This window comes from Geotrypetes seraphini, chromosome 3 (genome assembly GCF_902459505.1).
Source record: "Geotrypetes seraphini chromosome 3, aGeoSer1.1, whole genome shotgun sequence".
Lineage (NCBI taxonomy): Eukaryota > Metazoa > Chordata > Amphibia > Gymnophiona > Dermophiidae > Geotrypetes > Geotrypetes seraphini.
Window position 1 is genome coordinate 112797935 of NC_047086.1, and position 26965 is coordinate 112824899.

Sequence of the window (26965 nt, forward strand, 5' to 3'; positions counted from 1 at the left end):
TCCACTCCACATCATGCCCTTCCCAAATACATCAGTCAAAACCAGATATTGTTCTCATCCAGCTGTTCTCGACCCGGTCCTCAGGACACACTCAGCCAGACAGATTTTTAGGATAGCTGTAGTGATGAGATAAAATTTGCATGTAATGGAGGTAGTGCATGCAGATCTGTTGTTATATGCATATTTGTTGTGGACATTCTGAAAGCCTGATTGGCTTGATGCGTCCAGAGCACTGTGTTGAGAACCCCTATTCTAAAGCAGGAATTTACTGGAAGCCTTAAAGGGTTGTGGACAAAATTCAAATAATGTAGAGTAAAAAAAGATTAAATAGTTAGTCTTTTATGTTATGCTCAAAGTCTCCCTTACAGGTGGAGAACTCATCCTCTCTGTCTCTTTTCTCCTAGAACAGACATGGGCAACTCCGGTCCTCAAGGGCCGGAATCCAATCGGGTTTTCAGGATTTCCCCACTGAATATGCATGAGTTCTATTTGCATGCACTGCTTTCAATGCATATTGGGGAAATCCTGAAAACCCAATTGGATTCCGGCCCTCAAGGACCGGAGTTGCCCATGTCTGTCCTAGAGCAATTTGTAGAGCTGGTCTGAACTAGGGTTACCAGATTTTTCAAATCCGGACCTACAGCCCCTCCCCCAGGCCCTCCCCATTCTGCCCAAGCCCCACCCCCTCAATCTGTTTGCTTGTCGAGAGGGCATCTGTGCATGCACATGATGTCTCCACGTTGCATGCGCAGATGCCCTCCTGACGCCGCTGCTAGCTGGAAGATTTTCAAAACCCGCACAAGTGCCGGATGTCTGGTAACCCTAGTCTGAACTCAGATGTGGTTGTAAGTACAGTGCTTCTTGTTCCCTGCCTTCCTTTCTTAAATCTACTGTACCTCCCCTTCTTTTCAAAGGGGCTTCCTGCTGCTCTTCAGTTTTCCAGAAACGCGTACTTCTTTTCTACTTCACATCACTCTTAGCAGTGTTGTACCCATTTATTCATCTAAAATTCCCTCTTCCTCAGGAGTGAGGGGTTAGTTATCCCCCTATGTCAGGGGTGTCCAATGTCGGTCCTCGAGGGCCGCAATCCAGTCGGGTTTTCAGGATTTCCCCAATGAATATGCATTGAAAGCAGTGCATGCACATAGATCTCATGCATATTCATTGGGGAAATCCTGAAAACCCGACTGGATTGCGGCCCTCGAGGACCGACATTGGACACCCCTGCTATGTGGAACTATGTGTTACAGTGGCTTGGCCAGCCAAAGACTGTTCCCCCTTTTTATAGTAAAATGGCCAGGTGAGCCAAAGGCAAATATTACAGTGAAGCTTTAAGTATAGCAATCCTAATCTCTCTCCAAAATGGAGTTTCTCCTACCATTACCTCACTGGTCAGGGAAATGCCGCTCCTGCCACCTCCTGCCCCTCTTCTGGATAGCCAGATGTATATATAGGTCACAGCACAATACTCTTGTAGACCACTAGAGGTCACTGCTGTCTAAGCAAAGCAGAACCCCAAGTGTCTCTATACATTTATTTGAGATTTTATTTCTTTTTAAAATATCCTTACTGTCTTCTCCAGATTTATTGATCACAAGCATGGGATATGGGGAAAAGATATTTTGTTTGTGTGTGCAAAGGTATTGTTAGTAGAGTTAGTTGATAGTCTGCAAAAAAATAAAATGTAAACTGATGCTTTGCGTTATTTGGAATATGTCTTATCAAAAGTTACTTCAGAATTTTAACAAGTAGTTTTTCCAATTTTACAGTCAACATCGGAAAGTTCTGCTGAAAACCCAAAGACACTCGCTAGAGTAATAAACAGTTTATTTGGTAAAACAGGTATGTAAAAATGTATGCATTGGTAAGTTATCCAGTATCTTTCACCATATTTTTAATCAAACTATCCTTTAAAGTAGGATAGCTGAATTCTGAGGCCTAAAATATACAGATAACATTAGTCATTTAAATTACTAAACAGGCAAAGTTATCGGTTTTAAAATGAGCTATGATTTGGGACAGGCTGGGGCTGGCATTCCGTGGCAAAATTCAGCCTCTGCATCCCTGATAGGAATTTGAGGCTGGATTCTATTAATGCCACTCAGCACGGTTGTCAATTAACCACTAGGCGCCATTTATAGAATCCTGCCTAAGTTTTATCAGGACAAATTTACCAGTGCCTAACTCAGATGCCTAGCAACGTCTAAGTCAACATGCCTATTCTCTGCCCCCTAACCACACCTACTTTTCAGGTAGGCATCAGAAGACTACTCGACTTAGGTGTCACTAGACCCCCCCCCTATGGGAGGGGCCTTAGGAATATGAGCCAATCAAGGTCTAAGGCCCCTCCCTGGTGCATCCCAGAATGCACCTGGAAGGTGAAGGCCCACCATTTTGCGGTGGCAGACCTGCCAGCAGGAGGGAGTGGGCATCCCTCTTGCTGGCCATCAGATAAAGGTACGAGGGTTCGAGGAGGTGGCAGGAGGATCTTGGGGAATTGGGATTGAGTTGGGGAGTATCGGGGGGGGGTGTTGGGGAGTGTCGGGGTGGAGTCAGGGAGTATTTGGTGGGGCTCAGGGGATGATGGAGCCAGCGGCTGGAGGGAGTAGGTATCCATCCTACCAGGGGATGCCTCAGGGGGGTGGCAGTAGGAGGGAGTGAGCATCACTCCTGCCATGAACTTTGTCGGGAGGGTTCGCCATTGTGGCAGGAGGAATTGGGCACTCCTCCTGCCTTGGACATTCGGGGGAGGGGGCTTCAGAGGTTCCAGTAGGAGGGAGTGGGCATCCCTTCAACCGGCCAACTTCAGGGGGGGATGGGTTCCCTGCCGCAACCACTAAACTGATCGCAGCAGGGAGATTCCCTTGCTGCGATCAGCTCAGCAGCTACGTCTTTTTGAAATGTAAAACAGCATTTTGCTGGCCTACATTTCAGGTGTCTTTCACGGCCATAGAGAGATGTCTAGGGACACTTGGGCTCACCCAAGGCCCCTTCCGGGCGAAACCACGCCCATGCCTAGCCTTGGTCGAGCTTAAGCAGCCCTACTCGTCTCCCTAGGCTTGTGAAAATGCCAACAGTGTAGGCGGCCTGCCTCAGGGTGTTTTTATGTGGGGGGGGGGGGGGGGTTAAAGTGCATCCCAATTGGCTGGTTAGACTGCGGTAGGATGCCTTACTGCCGCCTACAATTGTGACACCGTTATAGAATTTACCTCTAAATATACCTTTTTGACTATGGTTTCTTCTTCTTTTTATAGGAATGTACAAAATTTCTTCTGCTGCATCAACCTCAGTGACTGGAACATCATCAGATTTTAACTCTTTGCTTAAATAATGAAAAATAAGAAACTAAACCCCCTACAGGAGAAGACTGGCACCATTTCATTATGTCTGCAAGACATACCTTATGATAAGCAAGTCACTGAACAACCTAACCTAGCTATTTTGGAGGTCTATATAGTTTTTATACTAAATCCGAGCCAAGTGTAGATAACACTTTTTAAAATTTATTAAATAGAATCATAGCAAAAGGAAGATTATATATTTGATTTTCTATACAACTCAAAGCACTTTAAACATGTTAAATATGAAATGAGGGTAATTTTTCAAAGCTATTTTCACAGGCAAAACATTGGTTTCTTCATGAAAATGTGATTTTATTAATTGCTCATCTGACTTGCAGATAAAAATATGTGCATGCAGCCTATATTTATTTACTCTTATGTACAGTGAGCAGAGGTGATATCAGGAGTACGGTAAGGCAGTGGTTTGCACCTACTCAGATAGGGAGGGGGTAATTCTGGGTAATTTTGGGTGGTAAGAATGCATATAAATGGCAGTATTCTAGTCATCAATTTAAAAAGGTGAGTACTAAAAATAATTTTTACTTCTATTTGCCTTGACCACACGTATAACTTTTTTTAGTTATATTTTGATTTCATAAATTTTTTAGAGGGGTATCATAGTCTTACTATTCCGGTAATTGTAAGTGTGAAAGTACCAGTCTATATTTATAAACATATACCCCAAATTTATTGCAAGGTAAAACACGTGACATGTTCAGACCATTAAAGGGGAAATTCATCAAACAGCATTAGGGCCTTAACATGACTTAGACGGCCCTAACATCGCTTGACACAAAAATACCACAGTTGATATTTAACTCGCTGCGAGTTAAGTAGTAAAGAGATGCAAACATGCAAATGGCCATAGCCAGAAAGATGCTGGTCTGTGTCACCGGCAGAAAAAGTTGGGACCAAGCACTTACACCAGCCTTTGAGTTCATGTGAGTGCTCATGTCTAAAGTTAGGTGCACCAATGCAGATTTACTTTAGTATTCTAGGTAATATGTAGAAATAAAAATATAAAGGAAAAAATATATACCTTTTTTATTGGACTAACTGATCTGAGGAAGGAGGAGTTACCTTTGAAAGGTAATCATAAACTACATTATCCTCCTCTTTTACAAAGGCGCACTAAGCATTTTAGCGCTCGCTAATCAATTTAGCATATGCTAACGTGCCCATTATAGTCTGTGGACACGTTAGCGTTTAGCGCGCGCTAAATCGGCTACCGCACCTTAGTAAAAGGACCTATAAGTTAGTCCAATTAAAAAGGTATTATCTTTTTTTTCCTTTATGTTTTTGTTTTATTTCTACATGTTACTGTGAAGAATAAACTAACACAGCCACTACACTTTTTCACGCTAGTATTTTATAACTGCAGCTCCACACAGAAAAACAATACAAAACTTGGGCACCCAAAAATTTCAGCACTAAGGCCCGGATTCTATAAATGGTGCCTAAATCATCCAGCGCCTAAAAAAAATGGTGCCAGCTGCATGTCAGTCACGCTAAGGTGCCGTTTACCGAATCACACTTAGCAGTGCCTGTGCGAAAACTTAGGCTCCAGAAATATAGGCCAGGGTTTTAAAGGCCTATATTTCGAGCGCCTAAGTTTTTGGAGAATTGCGCTTAGCGGCACCTAAGTCACACTCCACTCATAAAACACCCACTTTGGCGTTGGGCAATGCTAACCGCTTACTTAAATCACAAATAACAGAACATTCCCACATCCACCAAGGCACCAAGAGCCAGGTTTTATACATTTATACATCAGTCTGACAATAAGGATCCAACAAACCCCATACTTTAAAAAATAAAATAAAATATGGCAAACGCTTCTGTTCTACAGCAGCCACTTCCTCGTACTTTTGCACCAAACAAACAACATTCCACCATACACAATCTGAAAGTTCAGAACTATTCTTCCGGCAAGTTAAAATTTGCTGAATTGCTAAACCCATTAATACATCAAATAACTTAGCCTCTGCTTTATTTAACATTGCAGCCAAGGCTGCAGACTGCAGAACAAGACTGCAGAACATAAGTTAGTGGAACATGACATTTAAAAATAGCTAAAACTCTTTCCCATACTGATTTCCAAAACAATTGTACTCAAAAACAAGCATATAACAAATGTTGAAAAGTCCCCACTTCCAGGCAACAGGACCAACAAACACCCGATCCCCCCTTTGACAACCGTGACACTTTATAGGGTATCCAAAGGGCCCAATGAGCCACATAAAAGAGGGACTGTGTCAATGAAGCCGAGAGGGTAGTCCTACAAACCCTTGTCCAAAAAGTCACCCAGTCTTCCTCCCCCCACTGTTTCGACAAAATCATGCTCCCAAATGTGCTTCAAAGCCACGCATTGATTAACTCCCTTAAACTTAAACTTTCGGTACACAGTTTACAAGTTAGATGCGATTAGATAGTATTCTGTAATTCCGTGTGCAACTTTTCAGAATGCCTCTGACACCCCCCCCCCCCCACCCCAACCATGCCTCCTTTTCAGGCATACACAATTTAATTGTAATAATTGGTTATTAGTGTCCAATTATTGCTAGTTTGAGATTTGATCATCAATTAAGTTGGATGCATAACTTGGGCTTGGGCTTAAATTTTTGCACACAACTTTGGGCGCCATACTGTATATAGAACCCAGGGATTAGTGCCCAAATGTTTGGCACCTAATTTTTGGTGACCACCTTCCTTGAGTTTACTCCATAGTGTGTAATAACAGTGTTAGCATGTGATATCCATTAGTAAATTATCCTATCAATACGGTACAATTTTAATATTTAAAAATATATTTGTAATTTTAAATGATTTGTTGCTGTGGATTTTATGTGAAACTTGTGTAATATTTTTGATTTTTATCCATTTTTTTATCAAATCATTCAGTGTAATATTGATAATACTAACTTGATGTACAGCCTAAAAAATATTTTATACTAGCTGATGCCCCGGCGTTGCACGGGTATTTAATTATAGCAATAACACTGTAAATGGATTCAAATAAAGATACTTTATAGTGGTGAATGAAAATATTTTTTTACAGCTTTATAAAAAGTACAATATTCAAATTATAATGTGAAATATTTGACAAAATGAATACAATACAACTAACACAAAACTTGATTATAAACAACATTTTTAGTTTCACCTCCAGGAGCAAGAACATATACATTCTTGGGTGAACCCACCCTTCCCACGTGTGCAGGTGGGCCGCGAGACCCCCAGAACATATCACCCCAGGTAGTGAGGGATCTGCATACCAAGTTTCGTTCAAATCGGTCCCACAGCTTTTTACATTTTTTTCATTGACTTGAATGGGTGAAATCTGATTTTGTTTGTAGCTCCGCCCACGTGTGCAGGTGGGCCGCGAGACCCCCAGAACATATCACCCCTGGTAGTGAGGGATCTGCATACCAATTTTTGTTCAAATCGGTCCCACAGCTTTTTACATTTTTTCCATTGACTTGAATGGGTGAAATCTGATTTTCTGTTTGTAGCTCCGCCCATGTGTGCAGGGGGGTCGCGAGACCCCCAGAAATATCACCCCAGGTAGTGAGGGATCTGCATACCAAGTTTCGTTCAAATCGGTCAAGCCGTTATTGAATTAATGTGAGAATGGCATCTTTTTACATTTTTTCCATTGACATGAATGGGTGAAATCTGATTTTCTGTTTGTAGCTCCGCCCACGTGTGCAGGTGGGCCGCGAGACCCCCAGAACATATCACCCCAGGTAGTGAGGGATCTGCATACCAAGTTTCGTTCAAATCGGTCAAGCCGTTTTTGCTTGATCGCGGCACATACACACATACATACACACATACCTCCGATTTTATATATATAGATTTTACAGTCATAAAAAATATATTGCAATGCGTCTCTGAAAGATTTTTCTATTGTTGCTTGTCATGAAATTTAGAATTTGTAAAGAATATACATGTTTTTACCATAATGTGATCATTAATAAAACTTCTATGCCTTGTTTTCTAGCAGTCATTTCTTTGTTTGCTTTATTTTTACAAAGTGTAGTTTGTAATAAGAAATCTTTTATTCTTTGCAGCTCAACAGAATGTTGGGAAGAAATTATACTAAGAGAATGAGCATGTCTATCTGAGGGGCAAAATAACTCTCATAAAATTTAATAAAAGGGGACCAAATTTATCTTCACCAGCGTGAATGGCTTTTCTTCAGCATGCTCCTCGCACCAGCATTGATGTAGCTCAGTGGTTCCCAACTCTGTCCTGGAGGACCACCAGCCAGTCAGTTTTTCAGAACCCTCAGCAGAATGCTTCTGAATCTCCCCTCCACAAAAAATCTTCAATACAAATGTGTTTTCCACTCCATGTTCACCTTTCTTGGTGTAAAAACTTGGAATGACCTTACTGAAGCGATCAGAACAGAACCTAACCACACCATATTCTGGAAGAAATTGAAAACTCAGCTATTTGACACTTAATCATCTGTATCCTCCCCTTCCCCCTCCCCCCCCCTCCTACCCTCCTCTTCTTTTCTCCTTCCCCTCCTCTTTCCTCATCCCTCTCTATAAGTCGCCTTGAGCCTATCTAGGTATGAGCAATGCAGAAATAGAAGATTAGATTAGATTAGACATTAGGGCTATCCCGAAAACCCGACTGGCTGGTGGTCCTCCAGAATAGGGTTGTGAACCACTGGTGTAGCTAATTTGTGAAAACACAAACATGGCCCAGAAACCCCACTCGCGGGAGAGCTCTTAACCTGGCTGCAATGGGGCACCCGGTTTGTGAGAGGTAGAGAATGCAGGCATAGGCACCCAGGATGATGTGGGGTTTTTTCCTTTTACTAATAAATATTATATTTAGTTCTAAAAGAAACTAGTGTGTGATTTCTATTCTACAACACAAGGACAGTAGGTAAAAAGGGTTTTGTACTAGCCTGTTGTAATAGGTACGGCTAGGCAAAACTACACATATGAACAATATAAGTAACATGGATAATATATGGAACATATATGGAACATAAGTAACCTGCATATACTGTCTGAAAAATCTAACTCTTTGGCCTTCAGTCTCACTCATAGGCATGGTAAATCTCTCATTGGGATGGTTTACCTTTGGCTTCCCTACGTTAGACAAGGCAGTGAAATAAAGAAAACCATGAAAATTAGTAAAACTGAAGAAAAGAAAAAAGGAGTAAGAACTAGGTTTTACTGATATAATAGCAGTCCTGTAATAAGTGACCTAGTACCCCTAATTTTTTTCCCAGTGGACATCACTTTTCACTGATTTCAGGTTATTAAAAACATCTAAAAAGAGAAGGATCAGAGAGGTTAGTGAGTAGAAATGGGCATGGAATACCTCTACTAAGACTACTACTGTTTAACATTTCTATAGCATTGATAGACATCTCTACTGCACCCCACCCCCAAATATCTTTCATTACTCTGTCCTTTGCTGCCTTTTCTCTACATTCTGTATGCTATAAATTAAGTTTAGCAAAATCCCTGTTGTCTCTGAAGTGATCTCTAATCCCTTTGCTTCCCTAAAATGGATCATTCTACAGTCACCTCGAGTGAAATGATGTGGTGGGTTGGCCATGATAGTCCACTTTCTAAGGTAGTATAAAGAAAAAAAACAAAACAAAGGACATACCATAGAAACATGATGACAGATGGACTAACTCAATGCATTTTATAATGAGCTTTAGAAAGTAACCCTTCAGATCAGAAATAAGCAAATATTTAATAAATTATTAATGTGATCCCAAATTGATTTCCCCCCCCCCAAAAAAAAAATAATTTATTAGATAACCCAGTGGCATTATCCTATGATACTGTGATATTTGGTATGGAAATGAGAGCAAAAAGTCAGATTTCTGCGAATAACAATAAATTACTACTAATAATGACTGGTGTTGCCATTCAGCAAATTACATTTAATTGGAAGGATTGGATGAGATTAAATTACAACTTCTGGTGGAATTCTTTATGCCATATCTATAAAATGGAAAGGTTTATTGCATTACAACGGGGATATTTTAAGAAGTTTCAGGATGTGTGGAAACCATTGACAAAGTATTGTAAAGATTAATTTGGATTTGTTTCCCTTATATTTATCAACTTAAGGTATAGGGAGGGGGGGACGTTTATTATTATATGTTTTATATGATAATGGAATATATGGGAGGAAGGGATGGGAAAGGGGAAGGGATATGAATTTATGAAATATATCAATGATTGTTTGTAAGTGATGTATTTATTGTTAATATGAATGAATATATTTAACACTTAATGTATTTTTGAAAATGAATAAAGAATTAATAAAAAAAAAAAAGAAATAAGCAAATATTGACAAATATCAGTATTGTGTGTATATATAAGGAAAACATGAAAGCCTTTCAGGGATAGGAAGAGGGAAGGGTGGGTGGGCAGGAGACAGAAAGGTGGCAGAGCAGTTTTAAAAGTCTTTATAGTGGGAAAGAAAGCCCAGATCTCTGTTAAGTCCTGTTTGGTAGGTGTCAAAATACCTTATCATTTTGATTTCAAAGGTTTTACATTCTTGGATTGTCTTAAAGTTCCCTTTTAGTATTCTCACTATAAAGTCATTGATGCAGTGGTCAGTTTTTCCAAAGTGTTGTCCAACAGAGATGACGTCCCTGGTTGGTATTGCAATTCTTAATATGATATCTATGTAGGTCGATTCTGGTCTTTAGCATGTGTGTAATCATTTCTAAAATTGTTCTGCAAGCACAGGAATGAAAAACATGGCAAGAGTTTTTCAGAAAGCAATAACATAAATTGCTCACACTGGGGTGTGAACTGCATGGATACTTTCACTTGCAGGGTGTGCACCAATGATTACAGCAAAAGTGAACCCAGGTTTTTGCTGTGATTGTCCTCATTAAGCACAGAGGTTGCCACTGCTTTTTCTGTGCATCTAAAGTTTATCAAAGTTTATTCAAAGTGTTTGATTGAACGCTTATCCAGCAGTTCAAAGCGTTGAACAAAGTATTTAAAAATTACAGGAAGACAAACATGTCTACATTATAAACATATATGTATTCAATTATTGGACAAACCAGGACTAAACAGACAAACTCAAGCCATTAAAACAATAGGAAAAGGGGGCAGAAATACATTTTTTATAGATAGAATACATAAAAGGAAATATAATAGGAAATGGGAAATAAAATAAAAAAAATAATAATTAAGAATTGGTGGAATGGAAATTAGAAACGGTTAAAATTTTTAGAGTAGGTAGATAACTAATTAGCAGTTATATGCATCCTTAAAGAGAAAACCCTTTAAACTGCTCTTGAACTTCTGCATGTTTCGTTCGGCTATTGTCCCTACCCTTACCTATTGTTTTACCCTTAAGTGTACTTTCTTCAAATATTGTAGTTCAGTCCTTTTTCCCCAATTGTGTGCAGTTAGTATACGTGTTTTGTTAATGTCTACTAATCCAACATTGGTTTGTATATTATTTTAACTCTAATTTGTCTTGTTTCTTTTAAAGATATTTTTTTATTATTGCTGTACATCGCATAATTTGTCTATTGCAAAATGTACACAGAATTTTGATGAGCCAAGCAACATTCATACCTCTAATCTCTACCCCAACATTGTCTCTTCACTCCTTAGTCTTTGATTATTGTTGTCTCAGTCTAGGCAGCCCTCAGGTGAGCTGAACAGTTCTCAGTTATTTGAAGCCCTCTTAATGCACTTTTTTTTTTTTTGGGGGGGGGGTGGCCTAAATGTTTTCTATTAAGAATTATATACAACTCAGAAAGTCAACCAGGGAAGCCTCTCTTCCACACAGTGTCCTCATCCATATATCCAGGGGCTGTATTTCTAAAAGAAATGGACAGCAAGGGTTCCTCTGCACAATTTAAATTAAGCAGGCATTTCCTGACATGCTGATAATTTGGGACATGGTAATATTTTTAAATTAATATGGGGCCCATTGACAGCTTATGTTACCTCTTTATAATTGATTATTGATGTGAGTCAGATTTTGTTTATTTAGGTACATATCAATGGAAGGGTGGGGGGGATTATTTCTGTCTTAGTTTTGTTTAGGGTACTTACATTTGGGGGTGGGTGAATGGATGGGAAGATATCATTAATCAGAATAGGGTATGGTTTATGCGGTAATCTATGTTTTTGTGTTTTATTGAATAATCATTGGGTGGGTGGGTGGGGGAAAATGGTTGATTAAGAGCATGTGTAAGTTGAATGTGCTTTTATTGTATTATTTTATGTTACATTTGTTATATGGCACTGTTTAAGTTTTGAAAATCAATTAAAAAAAAGCAGGCATTTCCATTTCCAGATTTGTGTCAACATTTGCCCTCCTACATAACTTCTCGTATATACTTGTTCTTGTGGATGTATGCAATAAACTTGTTACCTGACTACTCTCCAGGCTCCTGTTGGAAGTCCGTTGTTCAGCACTATTGTTTTCCACCGGATGTTTTCTTATGAGGTTTCTCCATTGAACTTTGGATTTAGTGGAAGTCATGAACCACATGTGTGGAGATAGAAAAAAATAATGTATCCCAAGCTTTCTTTCCACTATAATTATCTCTCTGTCCCTCATCAAACACAACAAAATGAAAACATAATTGGAAATAATGCCTGGTGACTGTAGATACCTATATGTACCCCCTTTTGCACTGGAATGGGCCGTTTACAAAAGGCTAAGTTATCATTTGATGTTCACTGTGTTATTGTTTTGTGTTTTAATTTTGTTGCTTGCTGCATAGTGTTTTGTGAATGTGGTCTAGAAGCATAGAAAAATATTACAATCAGCCAGAAATTTTGAAAAAAATAGGCAATAATGTTAATTTCATTTTAATAAACTGTGTGCTTTTAATTTCTTTTGGCAGGCTCTTTCAGGCATGTTATCCTCTTCCCCAGCTTTGATACAGGGTCCTACCATGGAAAGACACTGTAGTGCTGCCCGATTTCCGATTCGAATTGATTCACCGATTCACTTCGGGTGAATCGATTCCCTTTTTTAAAAAAAATCTGCCTCGCCCGATTTGGTGCCCACGGATTAGCTGCTGTTGCTTCGGGGTGGGGTTATGTGTGGCATGGATTGTATCTGAGGTGTGTGAGTGGGTGTTGCTCTTGTCTTTTCCCTTCCCCTTCAGGGAGAAAGTTAGTAGGTAATTGGTAGGCAGTCGTGCGGGCGAAATAGTTCCCCCACTTCCTATGGTGGCTCGCGACTGGTGAGGGAAACGGTGGGTGAGTGAAGGTTAGGCCCCCATCTTCTAAACCACACTAGTGGTTTGTCTTGCCAGGAGCCACACTGAATGCTGCACGTTGCTCCCGACTCTCATAGAGTTCCTATGAGCGTCAGGAGCTGTGCGCAGCATTCAGCATGGCTCCCGGTGATAAAAACCACTAGCGAGGTTTAGTAGAAGGGGGCTAGTCTAGAAACAGTTCCACGACCCTCCCCCCCCCTCATTGTCTGTCATTGCCGTTATGGTGAAGAAGCCCGCAAAGGAGCAGGTTGAGGACTGCCGTCGGCAAGTACAGGAGCTGGGCTTCAGCCTGCCCAACCGCCACTGCTTTGAGTGTGAGCAGCACGGGGTGACATAAATTGACATCACCGTCGGAAGCTTCGTGTGCACCTCCTGCTCCGGTCTCTTGTGAGTATCATCTAATAGGAGTCCCAGGATAATAATAATCATCTTGGCTGGTAATAGGGCTTATGCTGTTCCTATATGTATTCCCTCTTTCCCTATCATAGTAATGCAACTGTCTGTTCTGTGCTCTTTCTGTGAATTCTAACAGTATTGCTAACACCATAAATGTCGGCGGAAAAAACATAATTGGCCCTGTACTTAGTTATTCCTGCCCACACTTCTTACATGAATTGATTGCTTCCCTACATCAGCTTTAAAAAATTAGCAAAAAGAACAAACTTTTTTTTTTTTTAGTTCAAAAATTTTTATTGAGTTTGGTATATTAAATACAATAAATGTTAACAAGGCAAGAAACCACAGCTCCTGTGTGGGTAGGAGAGGGCAAATGGGGTGAAGAGGCTATAAAATAAACCCACTAGGATGTTCGGAAAAAAAAACACCCAATTGGGAAGGAAAATCGAATCGAAAAATCGGTTGAATAGGTTGAATTGAAATTTTTTTCCCTGAATCATGCAGCACTAGTAAACAGCAACTACTGAGGCCACATCTACCACAAACAAGGTCCGTCATCAACAGGACCTTACTAGGAAGCAGATTCTAACTTCTCAATGTGCAACAGCTCTTGGCTGCCTTAGGAGAATACTGTAGTATGTGTTAACAATAGAGACATAATAGTGTGGGGGATGAGGGAAGCGGTGTGGCAATGTTCTCACTATTAGCACACCGGAGAAAATAGCCAGAGAGACCTCTACGATGGGGAAAGTAGTCCAAATACAAGAGTCGAGAGGAAAAGATGTCAAACATGCAGCAGTGGACGATCCAAAGCAAACTTTATTTTGTCAGTAAATAAAGTTTGCTTTGGATCGTCCACTGCTGCATGTTTGACTCACTATTAGCACAACAACTCACAGTGGTGGCTTCATAACCAACTTCACAGTATTTATTAATACTCACATTGCTCTTCCCTGTAAAAGTTAGGACAATTCTGTTCCGTAAGTTGCTGTGTTAATTTTGCGTTTAAAAAATCTATGCAATTCACATAATATTTTAAAGATTTAAAAGCATTTGAACTTATTGTTTAATCAATGCAATTTTGTGTTTTAGGCACTGTCAACCTTTCCCCTGACGAAGCCACACTGGGTGAAACGGTGGCCCCGTTGGGATTTAACAGTGCTGACATTCCATCCAGATAAGTGCTTTTTAAATATAGGCACTATCTTATTAAAGTGTTTGATACTTATTTATTTCTTAAAGTTACTCTTTAAAACACAAATAAAAGATATAAAAAGAATTTATAAAAATCAAAAAGAATTAAAAAAGAATTTAAAAAACTTTAGATGCAGCAAGCATATGCCTGATGCCAATGAATGAGACTCTGACCGATGACAAGCAATAAATAACCATCATTATTTTGCTGGATGACTTGGTCTCTGAGGCACGGCTTAGCTTGTTACAAAATCAGATAGGAAGTAATTTTGCATGTACAGAATTCATTTGATACTTCCTTAAGTATTTGCATTTTGGTTTTACCAAACATCTATGTCCCCCAAAGGACAGGAAACCCCAAATTGTGTGGTGTTCCTGTGTCAGAAACAGTGCACCTTCTTTCACAAAGAGCATGTACATGATTTCTGACATTGCGCCTGAAACAAAAAAAAGAAAATAAATGAAATATAGACAACATAAAATGAAAGAGATAAAGACCATATGGCTATCCAGGCAACCTATTCAAACCATCCATAATCTCTTCCTTTGTCTTAGAGATCCTATTGCTTTTCCAATGCTTCCTTGAATACATATTGAGTCTCCATCTCCATTCCTCCACCAGGAGGCCATTCCATGTATTAACTACTTTTTATATGAAGAAGTATTTTCTTAGATTACTCCTGGATCCTTTCACACCCTCCTACCTCCAATCCATGCCCCCTCGTTCCAGAGCTTCTGTTGAATTGAAAGCTTTTATGCCCCTGAGATATTTAAATGTCTTAATCATATTTCCTCTCTACCACCTTTCTTCCATTTTGAGATCCTCAATACTGTCCTCCTATGCTTTATGATGAAGACCACTGACCATTTTATTGCCTGCACTCTGGCCAGCAACCAGCTGCATCCTGCTTTATGAATGTGTGGTCTCCAGAATTGTACAAAATCCTCTAAATCATGACTGTCCAAAGGTATCTGATACCCTAGGAAAACCTTCAGATATGCATCCACTACCCCAGGGTGACTGAAGGACCCACCCCACCCTATTGCCCTGCCCCTCATATCTAGCATCTACTCCCTATACTGTACTGCTCCCTCAGGCTTTTGCAGCTCAAATGTCTGACCCGGCATTATATCTTAGCTACCAAATTCTAGACCAGGAGTGGGCAACTCTGGTCCCTGAGGGCCGGAATGCAGTCGGGTTTTCAAGATTTCCCCAATGAATATGCATTGAAAGCAGTGCATACAAATAGATCTCATGCATATTCATTGAGGAAATCCTGAAAATCCAACTAGATTCCGGCCCTCGAGGACCGGAGTTGCTCACCCCTGTTCTAGACCATTCTTCAAGCTTTGCTAGATCCCTCCTCATAGCATTCACATTCTACTACAAGTTTTGGGATCATTTGTAAAGAGACAAAGCTTACCAGACAACCCTTCTGGAATCTTACTTATAATTTTTTTTTTTTTTTTTTTTTAATAACTGGACTGAGAACCAATCTTTGTGGCACATCATTGGTAATGTCCCTTCTTCAGAGTGAACTCCAAATAGCATTGTTCTTTATTGCTTTCCACTAAACCATTTTCTGACCCAATTAGTCATAAGGGCCAATACCGAGGGCAACGAGTTTAATTATAATTTGCTTATGTGTCAAAGGCTTTGCTCTAATCTAAGTGCGCCACATCTGACACTCTCCCTCAAGCCAACTCTCTGGTCACCTAGTCAAACAAATTAATTTGATTAGTTTGACTTACCTATGGTAAGTCATGGTACATGGGCTTGTCGTGCCACCGGGGCTTGCACGCATCTCAGAAGCTGAAAGCTATGCTGTTGGTAGTTTCACTACCAGCAGGGCCTCCCAAGATAGACAGGTTTCAGCAGAGATGTCAGACTAACGATGTACCACCCATCTGGGCAGCAGCAGATGAGTTGTGTTGGAGGCAGAGGATCGTGTCTGATACGACAACGGTAACAACATCAAATTTAGACCGTGCAGAAGAAAGGCCCGGCAATCTACTTCTGTATTCTGCCATGAAAACCTGATGATGTTCATCAAGTCACTATGATTCGAACATGAGTCAATGGCATCTAACATACCTATAGTAAAATCATGCGGCCTCAGGTCCTGCAATTCATTGGATTTCAGAAACCTTACCTTCATCTGTTTTAGAAGTGTTTCCATAAATTTACTCACTGCATAGGTCAGATTAACCAGCTTGAAGTTCACAACCTCCTCCTTTCTCACCCTTTTGTGTAGAGAGATCAGATCCACCCTTATTGGCCTCAAGGACCAGGCCCATCTCCAAGAAGCATTGAAAAAGTCAGACAGCGGCGCTGCCAGAACTTCTCAAAAATGACACAAGAAACTAAACAAAGTCTCCTAAGTTCCCAATAAAAGTAATAATACAGGTACTTATTTTTTGCTACATATCATAAGGTTTAGAGTGAATCGCAATAAAAATTGCAAAAGAGAAAAGTATTCTCTAACATACTTAAGAATCACTTACAAACAAAGCTCATTCAACATTATAATAAACACTTAAATTTAAAAAAAGCTTTCAAAATCTTCCTAAATTTAAGATAGGAGGGCTCCTCTCAGATCTCTGGTGGTAAAGAATTCCAAAGTTTGACAGCCTGATACGAAAAAGAGGCAGTAAAAGCTCTGGTAATCTAATATTTTTCATTACAGGGACATATAGTATTAAATTTATTTCCACGTAAAGTTCTAGAGAGATTTGATTTGAAGAAAGCACTAGCCTAGTCATGTTTATACTCCCATATAGGAAATTCTGCAATTATTTGGAGGGGGGGGAGTCATTTATTACCAGCACATGCCAATGTCATTATCATGTATTATTTACTACAGGCCTCAACGCATAAAATGGGTTTGTTGATTAATTGGATGCAAATCCTAGCACCAATTGCTATTTTTTAAATGGTGTCACATTCTGAGTGCAATTTATAGAATAATGCGTAGCGTGAAATTTTATTTGTGCTGATTTTTCGGTGCCATAAGTAGAATTTTGGCCTTAGTGTCTCTACCTTTCTATTGAAAACTCACTTAACACTTTCTAAAATGAAGGAGATCAGATTCCCTGCTGCCACTTTCATATCTTGTGCTGCACTGATCTAGGAATAGAAAACAATTTGCAGTTCACAAGCACACAAGTCCATTTTGCTAGATTCCATCTTCATAATGTTGCAAGGTTGGAATTCTCAAAGCAGAGGTCATTGGGAAATGTCTAGTAGAGAATGGATTAGTACCAATTAAAAGAAATTTAGCAGAAGCTTGGTCAGTGCAGGTAATGAGATTGTACAAGAGTGAGGTGTTCAGGTGTTTTAGCAGTTGCTGTACGAACCAGTTTAGTTCAGCCCCACCCCCCACAACTGGCAATCAGTTTTGTCATGATCCTGACTCCCACTTCCCTGGCTCATACTCAGTTTTCATGAAACTCAGCATGAGCGGGGGAGGCCTGCCCTCCTGCACATGCTGTTTTTGCATATGCATGGGGGGGGTTGGAAATGGCAGTGGCACATGGAGGCACCACTGACTACTTTCACTGGTTGGACAAAGGGCCCCATGAATAGGATTACCAGATTTTCTGTGATAGAAACTCCAGACATATGGCCCCACCTTGTTCTGTCTCCAGTCCCGCCTCCAGCCCCACCCTAATATGCCCCTGGCCCCACCCCACAAAGCCTTGTCTTTCTTCTCCCACCTCCGGACTGGACCTCTGGAGGGCATGTGATGTCATCTGCACATGCACAGAGGCCCTCCAGACGCAGCTGGAGGTTGGGGATTTCTAAAACTACCGGGTTTTAGAAAGTCTGTCTGGGCACCCAAACAGTCTTCTAAAAAGAAGACATGTCCGGGTTTTCCCAGATATCTGGTAACCCTACCCTTGAAGCACGTGGCCCTAAGCAGCCGCCTCTGTTGCTCCTGCCTAAGACTGTCCCCGAAGGTTTTGATATTGTTACAATGTGAGCTTGTTCCAATGTACTCAGTAAAGTGTAACAGGAATATGACACAGGACTTTAGTATAAAATAAAGTCTTGTTTGTTATGTATGTTTGTCTTAACTAGATTGTAAGATCCATTAAGCAGGCATAAGAATTTGCACACTGGTGGCAAAAATTGAGAAACTTGTCACATTTCTCAAATTTTTGCCGCCAGTGTGCAAATTCTTACACATTCTTGACTCACACGCAGTGGAGTCTTGAGATGAGCTCTTTATTTTCATATTGTTTTGTTTGGAAATATTCTGATTTGGACTCCTGATGAAAGCATCTGCCAAAACACAGCTTGTGTTGAGTCCTGTGTATGAATTCTCGTAATAGAGCTTATAGACTTTATTATACCTGGTCATCTTTTCGAGTGCCTGTTTTTGATTCCCACTTCCTTTTGACTGATTAGTTGCTTACTACGGGTAATCTACATCTTCTTTGTTGTTTAAGAACTCCCCCTTTTTCCAGGTTGTGGATACAATTTGACCTTTTCATTTAAAAAAAAAAAGTCTAAAGACACAGGTCAACACTTTTGGTTGGCTTTTTTAAGAACACCCATACAACATCTTGTATTCAGGGCACCTTTTACAAAGGTGCACTAGCGTTTTTAGCGCACGCACCGGATTAGCACACGCTATAGCACGCGCTAGCTGAAAAACTACCGCCTGCTCAAGAGGAGGCAGTAGCGGCTACCATGTGCGGCATTTTAGCATGCGCTATTCCGCGCGTTAAGGCCTTTGTAAAAGGAGCCCTCAGTGTTTTGAATCAGTCCAATAATTTTTTTTAAAAAAATCTAATAGGGAATATTTGTCATTTCTTGTTATTGTAACTAGACAGTTCTCAAAAGATTTGATTCCATTTATTGCTAAGAATCTGCATTAAACCAAGACATCAAAACTCACAACTCTACATTTGAATTAATAAGCTTTACTTCTTTTATAAGTTTCAAGGCATCAAAACATTTTGGTATTGCCTTAATTTATTTTCTAGCCAGGATGGTAAATATTGCAAGAGTTAGTACTATTGTTCCTGCTATTCCTCCGATCATCATTCCAAGAATGCTCCCATGTACCTGCGCCGACTCACACTTTGCACCAGTGTAGAGGAAAGCTTGTCCTGATACACACCTGTAAATATAAGTGAGCAAACAAGATGAGTTCCTGCCTACATGGACTCTTTCCACATCTAGACATCACTTAAGGTATTTGTTTTATACATGGGCTTTATTTATTTATATATTCGTTCAATTTTCTATACCATTCTCCCAGGGGAGCTCAGAATGGTTTACATGAATTTATTCAGATATTCAAGCATTTTCCCTGTCTGTCCCAGTGGGCTCACAATCTATTTACCATACTTGGGGCAATGGGGAAACAAGTGGCCTGCCCAGGGTCACAAGGAGCAGCGCAGGCCCAAACCCACAACCGCAGGGTGGCGATGCTGCAGTTCCAACCCTCAAGACCCAGGCCTAGATGCTTTAAGAGGATCGGTAAGACCATGTGGGTATGCACTGATCCGATTTTTTGGCCGATTCAGCAAGAGCTATTGGTACACGAAAAAGTTTGCATGCAAATGATTCACGCAGATGATCGCTGTAAGAGCGACTCTCACACATGTTTCAAGTTTCAAGTTTTATTATCATTTGACGAATCGCTTATACAAATTTTCTAAGCGATGAACAATTTAAAAAGCCACTAGTTAGTGGTCTCACATACAACTGGTTAAAAAAAAACAACAACAACATACAAATTAGATAAATCGACTAACATTTTTGCAGTCAGTTTAAAGACAAACATGATTAAAGGGGGGAAAAGTTACAAATTCATTTTATATTGGAAATTACAAAAAAGGAAAAAAACGAGAGGGAGGGAAAGGGGTTAATGTGGTTAATATCTATAACAAAATATGAAGGGTCCAAAATACGGCATATTAAACATCAAAAGCGTTTTGAAACAAAAAAGTTTTCAATAATTTTTTAAAAGATGAAAGATCTTTTTCATTTCTGATATAATGTGGCAGTGAATTCCACAATTTAGGAGCCATTACAGAAAACATATCACTTCTTCTTATGCCAACGATTTTCAAAGAGGGAACTGTTAGTAAATTTAAAGAAGATGATCGAAGAGAACGTGGGGCATTGTATGGAATAATCACTCTTGTCATAAATTGTGGTTCATTAAAGATTAGTACCTTAAATACTAAAAATAGTATCTTAAAGTTAATACGGTGGGAAATAGGAAGCCAGTGTGAAACCTGAACAGCTGAGAGGCAGGGGAAAGCTTCCTACCACTGAGCAGTTCGGGGCAGGAAACCTTTTTTTTTCTTTTTTTTAATGGACAAAGATGCTGTGTATGATGCATATACACAATATCTTCCCCATTTTTTAAAAAAATGGAGCTCCTCGCCTTTGTTGCCCATTCGGGGTAATAAACAGTTTACACCGGGTTCCACAGATCAAGCTTTTCAAAGTTGGACCCAGAAGGGGTTGGTTTACTTGTCACAGGTCCTCACTGAGCAAGGCCGCATCCAACCCTTTAACATAACCCTTTGTCAGAAATACAGTCTAGAAAAAGGGATTATTTCAGCTATTTACAATTAGCACACTATATAGCCTCTCTCCCCAAAGCCTCCTTGACCAAATTAATTCATACTACTCTGAGAGATGCCTATTGGCTAGAAGCCCATTTATTGATTCCCTTGAAATGTTATCATAAGTATTTATTGGAAAAATAACACCTGAGATTTCGTGATAAAATGGAATAGGGATTTAGATTGTAATTTGTCTGTTGCTAAACTTCAGCAACAGAATTCAGTTTATGAATGCTGTCCAATATGAACAGAATTACAAATTTTTGTTTTGTATGTATATTTCACCTCCTCAAGCTTTTCTGGCGACTTTGGGTCCTTCTGGTAATTGTCCTAAATGTACAGGTACTGATGCCTCTCTTGGACATATGTTTTGAACTTGCCCACATGCTCTTTCCTTTTAGACATCTATAATTTATTTTGTGTTGCACTCTTGGAACTTTGTTTGGCGCCCTTCACCTTTGATGTTGTTTGGCTGTTATCAAGTGGCTTATCCCGCTTACATGATTTTCTTCATCATGTGAGTCTTCTGGGGAAAAAAATGTATACTGCAATGTTGGCTGGCACAAACCACACCTGCCTCATCAGAATGGCATTCCATGAAGATTATGGAAGCTTCATTGGAACGTAGAGCGATCAAGGATATGGATTCCAAACTGGGACAGCGGTTCACCACCATATGTTTCCAAGTTTATTAAAATTTTGATGAAATGCAAATCAAAACTTCTAAGCGTTTTACAATTTATAATTGAAAAGGGGGAGACAGTAAACGAATAAATTCTCACAAAACAATACATAACCAATTAGAAACAATAGGAAAATGGAAAGAACTACAAATTAAAAGTAAAGAATACAAAGAAGGTAAACCACAATGAGGAAGCTAGGGAGCAAAGATTAAAGAATGGCTCTGGTTGTAAACCAAATCAATTAACAGTCAAATGCATCTTGGAAAAGGTAGGTCTTTAGATTTCCCTTGAATTTATCTAAGTTGTTTTCTACCCTAATATAAAGAGGTAAAGAATTCTATATTGTAGGGGCCATAATTGCGAACGAGATTGTGCTAATAATTTTCAAAGATGGTATATGAAGTAAATACTGAGAAGAAGATCTTAAAGCTCTTATAGGTTCATGTGGAATAAGAAGTTTATGGATAAAGGCCGGTTCTTTGGTGGTTTGAGCCTTGAAAAAAGGATAGCTATTTTATATATGATATGGAGTGATATTGGCAATCAGTGAGCTGTTTTTAGTAGTGGAGTGACATGGTCAAATTTCTTTTTGTTTATAATAATTTTTATGGCTGTGTTTTGTATCAATTGTAGTCATCGGATATCTTTTTGGATATCTTCCCTTATACAATGCATTACAGTATTCAAATTTAGATATGACAAGAGAATGTATTAGAGTACTGAGAGATTGAGGGTCTAGAATGTTTGCATGAGAACAGATCATCCTTAGTCAAATGAAACAATTTTTTACTACAGAGCTAATTTGTGGGTGATAAGTTAATTTGTTATCTATTATTACACCCAAAATTTTAGTTGCAAAGACATAAATAATAGGGATATCATTTATTGTAATGGGAGAACTGAGCTGTATATTATCTTTCCACGGAAAAAGAAGAGATTTGGATTTAGATATACTGAGTGACAGCATGTTTTCGTGGAGCCACTGGCAGATTTTGTCTAATTTGGCATTGAACAGATTGATGTCATCTGGACTAGAGGCATCGATAGGATAAATTATCTGAATGTCGTCTGCGTAAGCATAAACAGTAAGTCCAATAGATTGACAGAGTGTTAATAAGGGAGCCAAGTAGATATTAAAGAGTAGGGGAGACAGAATAGATCTTTGCGGGATACCAAACCTATTTTGAATGGAAGAAGAAGTGGTATTACTAAAAGAGACAACAGCAATGCGATTTGCAAAGTAAGAGGTAAACCATTGAAGGACTATGCTTACACCAGTGGCTCGAAGTCGCTTATTGAATGCCTGATTCTTTTCTATTTTCTTTAGAGTTGGTTACCATTTCTAGTTTTTACCCATCTGGCAAAAATGGAGGAGAAGGGGGAGGGTGACGGGATCGGGAAGAGTGGGGAAAACTTGGGAATGAGGGAGCGGGTATTTTTCAAGTTCGGTGACTTGATACTTTTTCTAGTTTTATTGCTTGTACATTATTGCTCTTGGATTGACCTGTGTTTTTTTATATCATTGCAATATTGCCTACCATTGTTTTGCTTTAACATAGAAGATGACGGCAGATAAGGGCTACAGCCCATCAAGTCTGCCCACACCATTAGAAACATAGAAACATAGAAATAGACGGCAGATAAGGGCCACGGCCCATCAAGTCTGCCCACTCCAATGACCCTCCCTATCTATCTTTGCGGATAGATCCCACATGTTTGTCCCATTTGGCCTTAAAATCTGGCACGCTTCTGGCCTCAATAACCTGAAGTGGAAGACTATTCCAGCGATCAACCACCCTTTCGGTGAAGAAGAACTTCCTAGTGTCACCGTACAGTTTCCCGCCCCTGATTTTCCACTGATGTCCCCTTGTTGCCACGGGACCCTTGAAAAAGAAGATATCCTCTTCCACTTCGATGCGACCCGTGAGGTACTTGAATGTCTCGATCATATCTCCCCTCTCTCTACGTTCCTCGAGTGAGTAGAGCTGCAACTTCCCTAACCGCTCCTCGTATGGGAGCTCCTTGAGTCCCGAGACCATCCTGGTGGCCATTCTCTGGACCGATTCCAGTCTCAGTACATCCTTGCGGTAATGTGGCTTCCAAAATTGCACACAGTACTCCAGGTGCGGTCTCACCATGGATCTATACAGTGGCATAATGACTTCAGGTTTATGGCTGACGAAACTCCTGCGTATGCAACCTATAATTTGCCTTGCTTTGGATGAAGCTTGCTCAACTTGATTTGCAGACTTCATGTCTTCCCTGACAATCACCCCTAAGTCTCTTTCTGCTTCAGTTTTTGTCAAGATCTCGCCATTTAGGGTGTAAATCTTGCATGGATTTCGGCTTCCCAGGTGCATGACTTTGCATTTTTTGGCATTGAAACTGAGTTGCCAGGACCTAGACCAGTGCTCCAGTAGAAGTAGGTCATGCATCATATCATCTGCCATTGAATTATTGTCTGTTGTGCTCTTGTTCACTACATTGCTTAGCTTGGCATCATCGGTGAATAACGTTATTCTTCCTCGGAGCCCTTCTGTCAAGTCTCTTATGTAGATGTTGAACAAGATCGGGCCCAGGACGGAGCCCTGTGGCACTCCACTTATCACCTCTGACATTTCGGAGGGGGTGCCATTCACCACTACCCTCTGAAGCCTACCTCCAAGCCAGTTCCCAACCCAATTTGTCAATGTGTCGCCCAAACCTAAAGAACTCATCTTGCTTAGCAACCTGCGGTGTGGTACGCTATCAAATGCTTTGCTGAAATCTAGGTAGACAATGTCCAGGGACTCACCAGCATCACTTTGTCACTGTTCGCTTGAAAATGAATAGATGATTTAAAAAAAAACAAAAAACAAAACCCCCTCAACACTTCCCAATGACCCCCAACAAACAAAGCATGGTAATCCTCCATGCTAGCAAAAATCAGCAGGATGGATGGCCATTCCCTCTTGCTATTTGCCCTCCCCCATGTGAGACAAAACTGGCAGGAAAGATGCCCACTCCCTCTTGCTATGCCAATCCCACCTCCCCCACACAAGAAAAAATGGGAGAAAGGATGCTCATTCACTCCTGCCATGGTGACTCCCCCCCCCCCCATGACAGCATAACAGGAGGAGGGATGCCCACTCCCTCCTGCCACCAAAGATCTACTTCTGCGCTAGGTGCCCCCAAACATCCCCTCACCTCCCCCTTCCTACTAAAATAAAAGGCAGGAGGAATGCCTACTCCCTCCTACCACCTGAACCCCACCCCCACCCTCCAAACCCCCCCCCCCCGTACCTTTTCAGAGAAGTTGGAGCAGGGGGGAAGCTGTCCATCCTGCTCTTAGGCCCACTGCCTTAGGCCTGTCCCCATGAGCTAATTAGGGCCTTTGGCTCTTCCCTCTGTATCACGGGATACAAGGGGGGGAGTGTAAGGTCCTGATTGGCTTGAATGTACAGAGGGCGGGGCCTAAGGCCCTGACTGGCTCAGATGCCTAAGGCCCCTCCCTGTACATCACAGGATGCACGGGGGAGGGAAAGGCCCACCATTTGGACTGGAGGGTGCATTTTTTTCTTTTCTAACAGGGCAGATATTGTGCATGTGTAACATGTACAGCATCTGTGCCCATTAAAAAAAAAAGGTTAGGCAGGTATTTTTTTTTTGGATCGCTAAAAGCGATCATTTTTTTTTTAGTGCATCAGGAAGCCATGTTAGAACATCAATCGCTCTACTAGTTTACATGGCATTTTAATATTAATCAGTTTATTTGCATGGTCGGATCAGGGAATGAGCGATCGTGCAGAAAACCAGGCAGTGAGCTGTTTTCTGCATCAGGTCTGCAAATGGAATCATCACTACAGCCATTCTCTCCTTCTCTGTACTTGTAGCTTAGTGGAATCAGTCCCTAACGCACCTTCGTAAAAGGAGCCCTTAGACTATAACTGGTATATAAATATTGCAAGAATTTTGATTGATCAATCAATCATGAAAAACATTTTTAGAAATCCTCTACTATACTATATTATTGCCTATACTGGACCAATAGCCCATTTGGCAGTGTCTTCCCTTAAGTTCTTTACAATATAGAGCTGAAATAAAATATGACCTACCTACAGATCGGCCTCCCGTTCACATTTACGCAGATTCCATCATTCAGGCAAGGATTTGAGTCACATGGGTCTCCAAAATTACTCAGCTGGTTGTGTTCTTCCACAGCGTCACGATTCTTAGCTGATCTCCGCGGTCTTTCATGGACAACATCTGCAGGGTCTGATTGCACTGGTCTGATGGGAACTTCTGACTTAATGAGGTATGTTAAATCTTTATGGGGAAAAAAAGACACTTTAAAAATGCACAAAGTCAGCAGTGCTACAAGAAAATGTTTGGAAACTGGCATTGAGTAGAAACCTGAGTTGGAATTCAGTGTTCCCGCTAAGCTGCGCTGGGGTGCGCTGGCGCACAAAATATTACCTCGCAGCGCACATGTTTCTCGTCACAGCGCACACAGTGTAGAGCACAGTTCTTCAACCGCCGGTCCGCAAACAAAATCTTGCCGGTCCGCGAAGGATTCGGTCCCCGCCGCAACGAAAGGCCGGCGTCAGCTGACTTGCAACTTCCTGTTGCAGTCGCTGTGCCGGGACTCCTGCCTTCGCCGGGACTCCTGCCTTCCACCGCGTTTGCCTCCTGCCTTGTCTCCGCACCTCCAGACCAGCAGCGGCAGCTGTGTATGCTTTTAACTTCGGCACAGAGCTGCCCCTAATCAATAGTTTAGCGCGGTTTCATAAGGCAGCCTCGGGGCCTTTGCTAGGCCGGCCCACATCGCATCATCGAAGCGGGCCGGCTATCAAAGGCCCCGAGGCTGCCTCATGAAACCGCTAAACTATTGATTAGGGGCAGCTCTGTGCCGAAGTTAAAAGCATACAGAGCTGCCGCTGCTGGTCTGAACTCTTGGGCCGCTGAAGGAGGGCAAAAAGCAGCTGTCCTGGAGGTTTCCCTTCCTCTCGCCTTTACAGGTTCCTTTTTTCCACCTTTTTTTTTTCCTTCAAACGGCAACGGGCCCCAGCATCGACATCAATCAAGTAAGTTCCACTGTCAATCAAGCGGTTCTGCTCGGCCAAAGCTTCCCCTGTGACATGAGCCACCCTCAGGGGAAAGAAAGTGACCCACAAAGGTGAGGGGAAGGGGGGCAGATGATGGAAGTTGGGGGGGGAGAGAGAGAGAGAGAGAGAAGGGGCAGATGATGGAATGGAGGAGATGAGAGAGAGAGAGAAGGGGACAGATGATGGAAGTGAGAAGAAGGGAGAGAGAGCAGAAGGCAGATGGATGTCAGTTGAGAAGGGAGAGCAGATGCTGAATGGAAGTGGGGAAAGAACACATACTGGATGGAAGGAGGAGATAAATAAAGGGGGAAGAAAATAGTAAGATAATGGAGGGGTGAGGGAAAGGGGTGACAAGCTGTGTGTAGACACAGTGAAAAGAGGGAAACGGGACTAAATAGTAAGAAAGAATTTAATTTAGAT

At 40.9% G+C, this 26965-nt stretch overlaps 2 protein-coding genes across 3 annotated transcripts in view; one reads left to right on the top strand and one right to left on the bottom strand.

Moving 5' to 3' along the window:
* The window catches only part of ADGRF5 (adhesion G protein-coupled receptor F5), a 212342-nt gene extending 205947 nt beyond the window's left edge, over positions 1 to 6395 (top strand). Inside the window, exons 20-21 of one of the 2 annotated variants that reach the window (XM_033938407.1) lie at positions 1770 to 1842; positions 3255 to 6395. In XM_033938407.1, the coding sequence (XP_033794298.1) occupies positions 1770 to 1842; positions 3255 to 3331 (150 nt within the window). In that variant the 3' untranslated portion in view covers positions 3332 to 6395. The remainder of the gene's footprint in view (positions 1 to 1769; positions 1843 to 3254) is intronic. The other variant, XM_033938409.1, reaches the window with a different exon arrangement.
* A 12707-nt stretch (positions 6396 to 19102) lies between these two features.
* Positions 19103 to 26965, bottom strand: part of MEP1A (meprin A subunit alpha) — a 37685-nt gene continuing 29822 nt past the window's right edge. Inside the window, exons 13-14 of the mRNA XM_033937565.1 lie at positions 25556 to 25766; positions 19103 to 19316 (exon numbers count right to left, since the gene is read on the bottom strand). Coding sequence (XP_033793456.1) covers positions 19169 to 19316; positions 25556 to 25766 — 359 coding nt within the window. The 3' untranslated portion in view covers positions 19103 to 19168. The remainder of the gene's footprint in view (positions 19317 to 25555; positions 25767 to 26965) is intronic.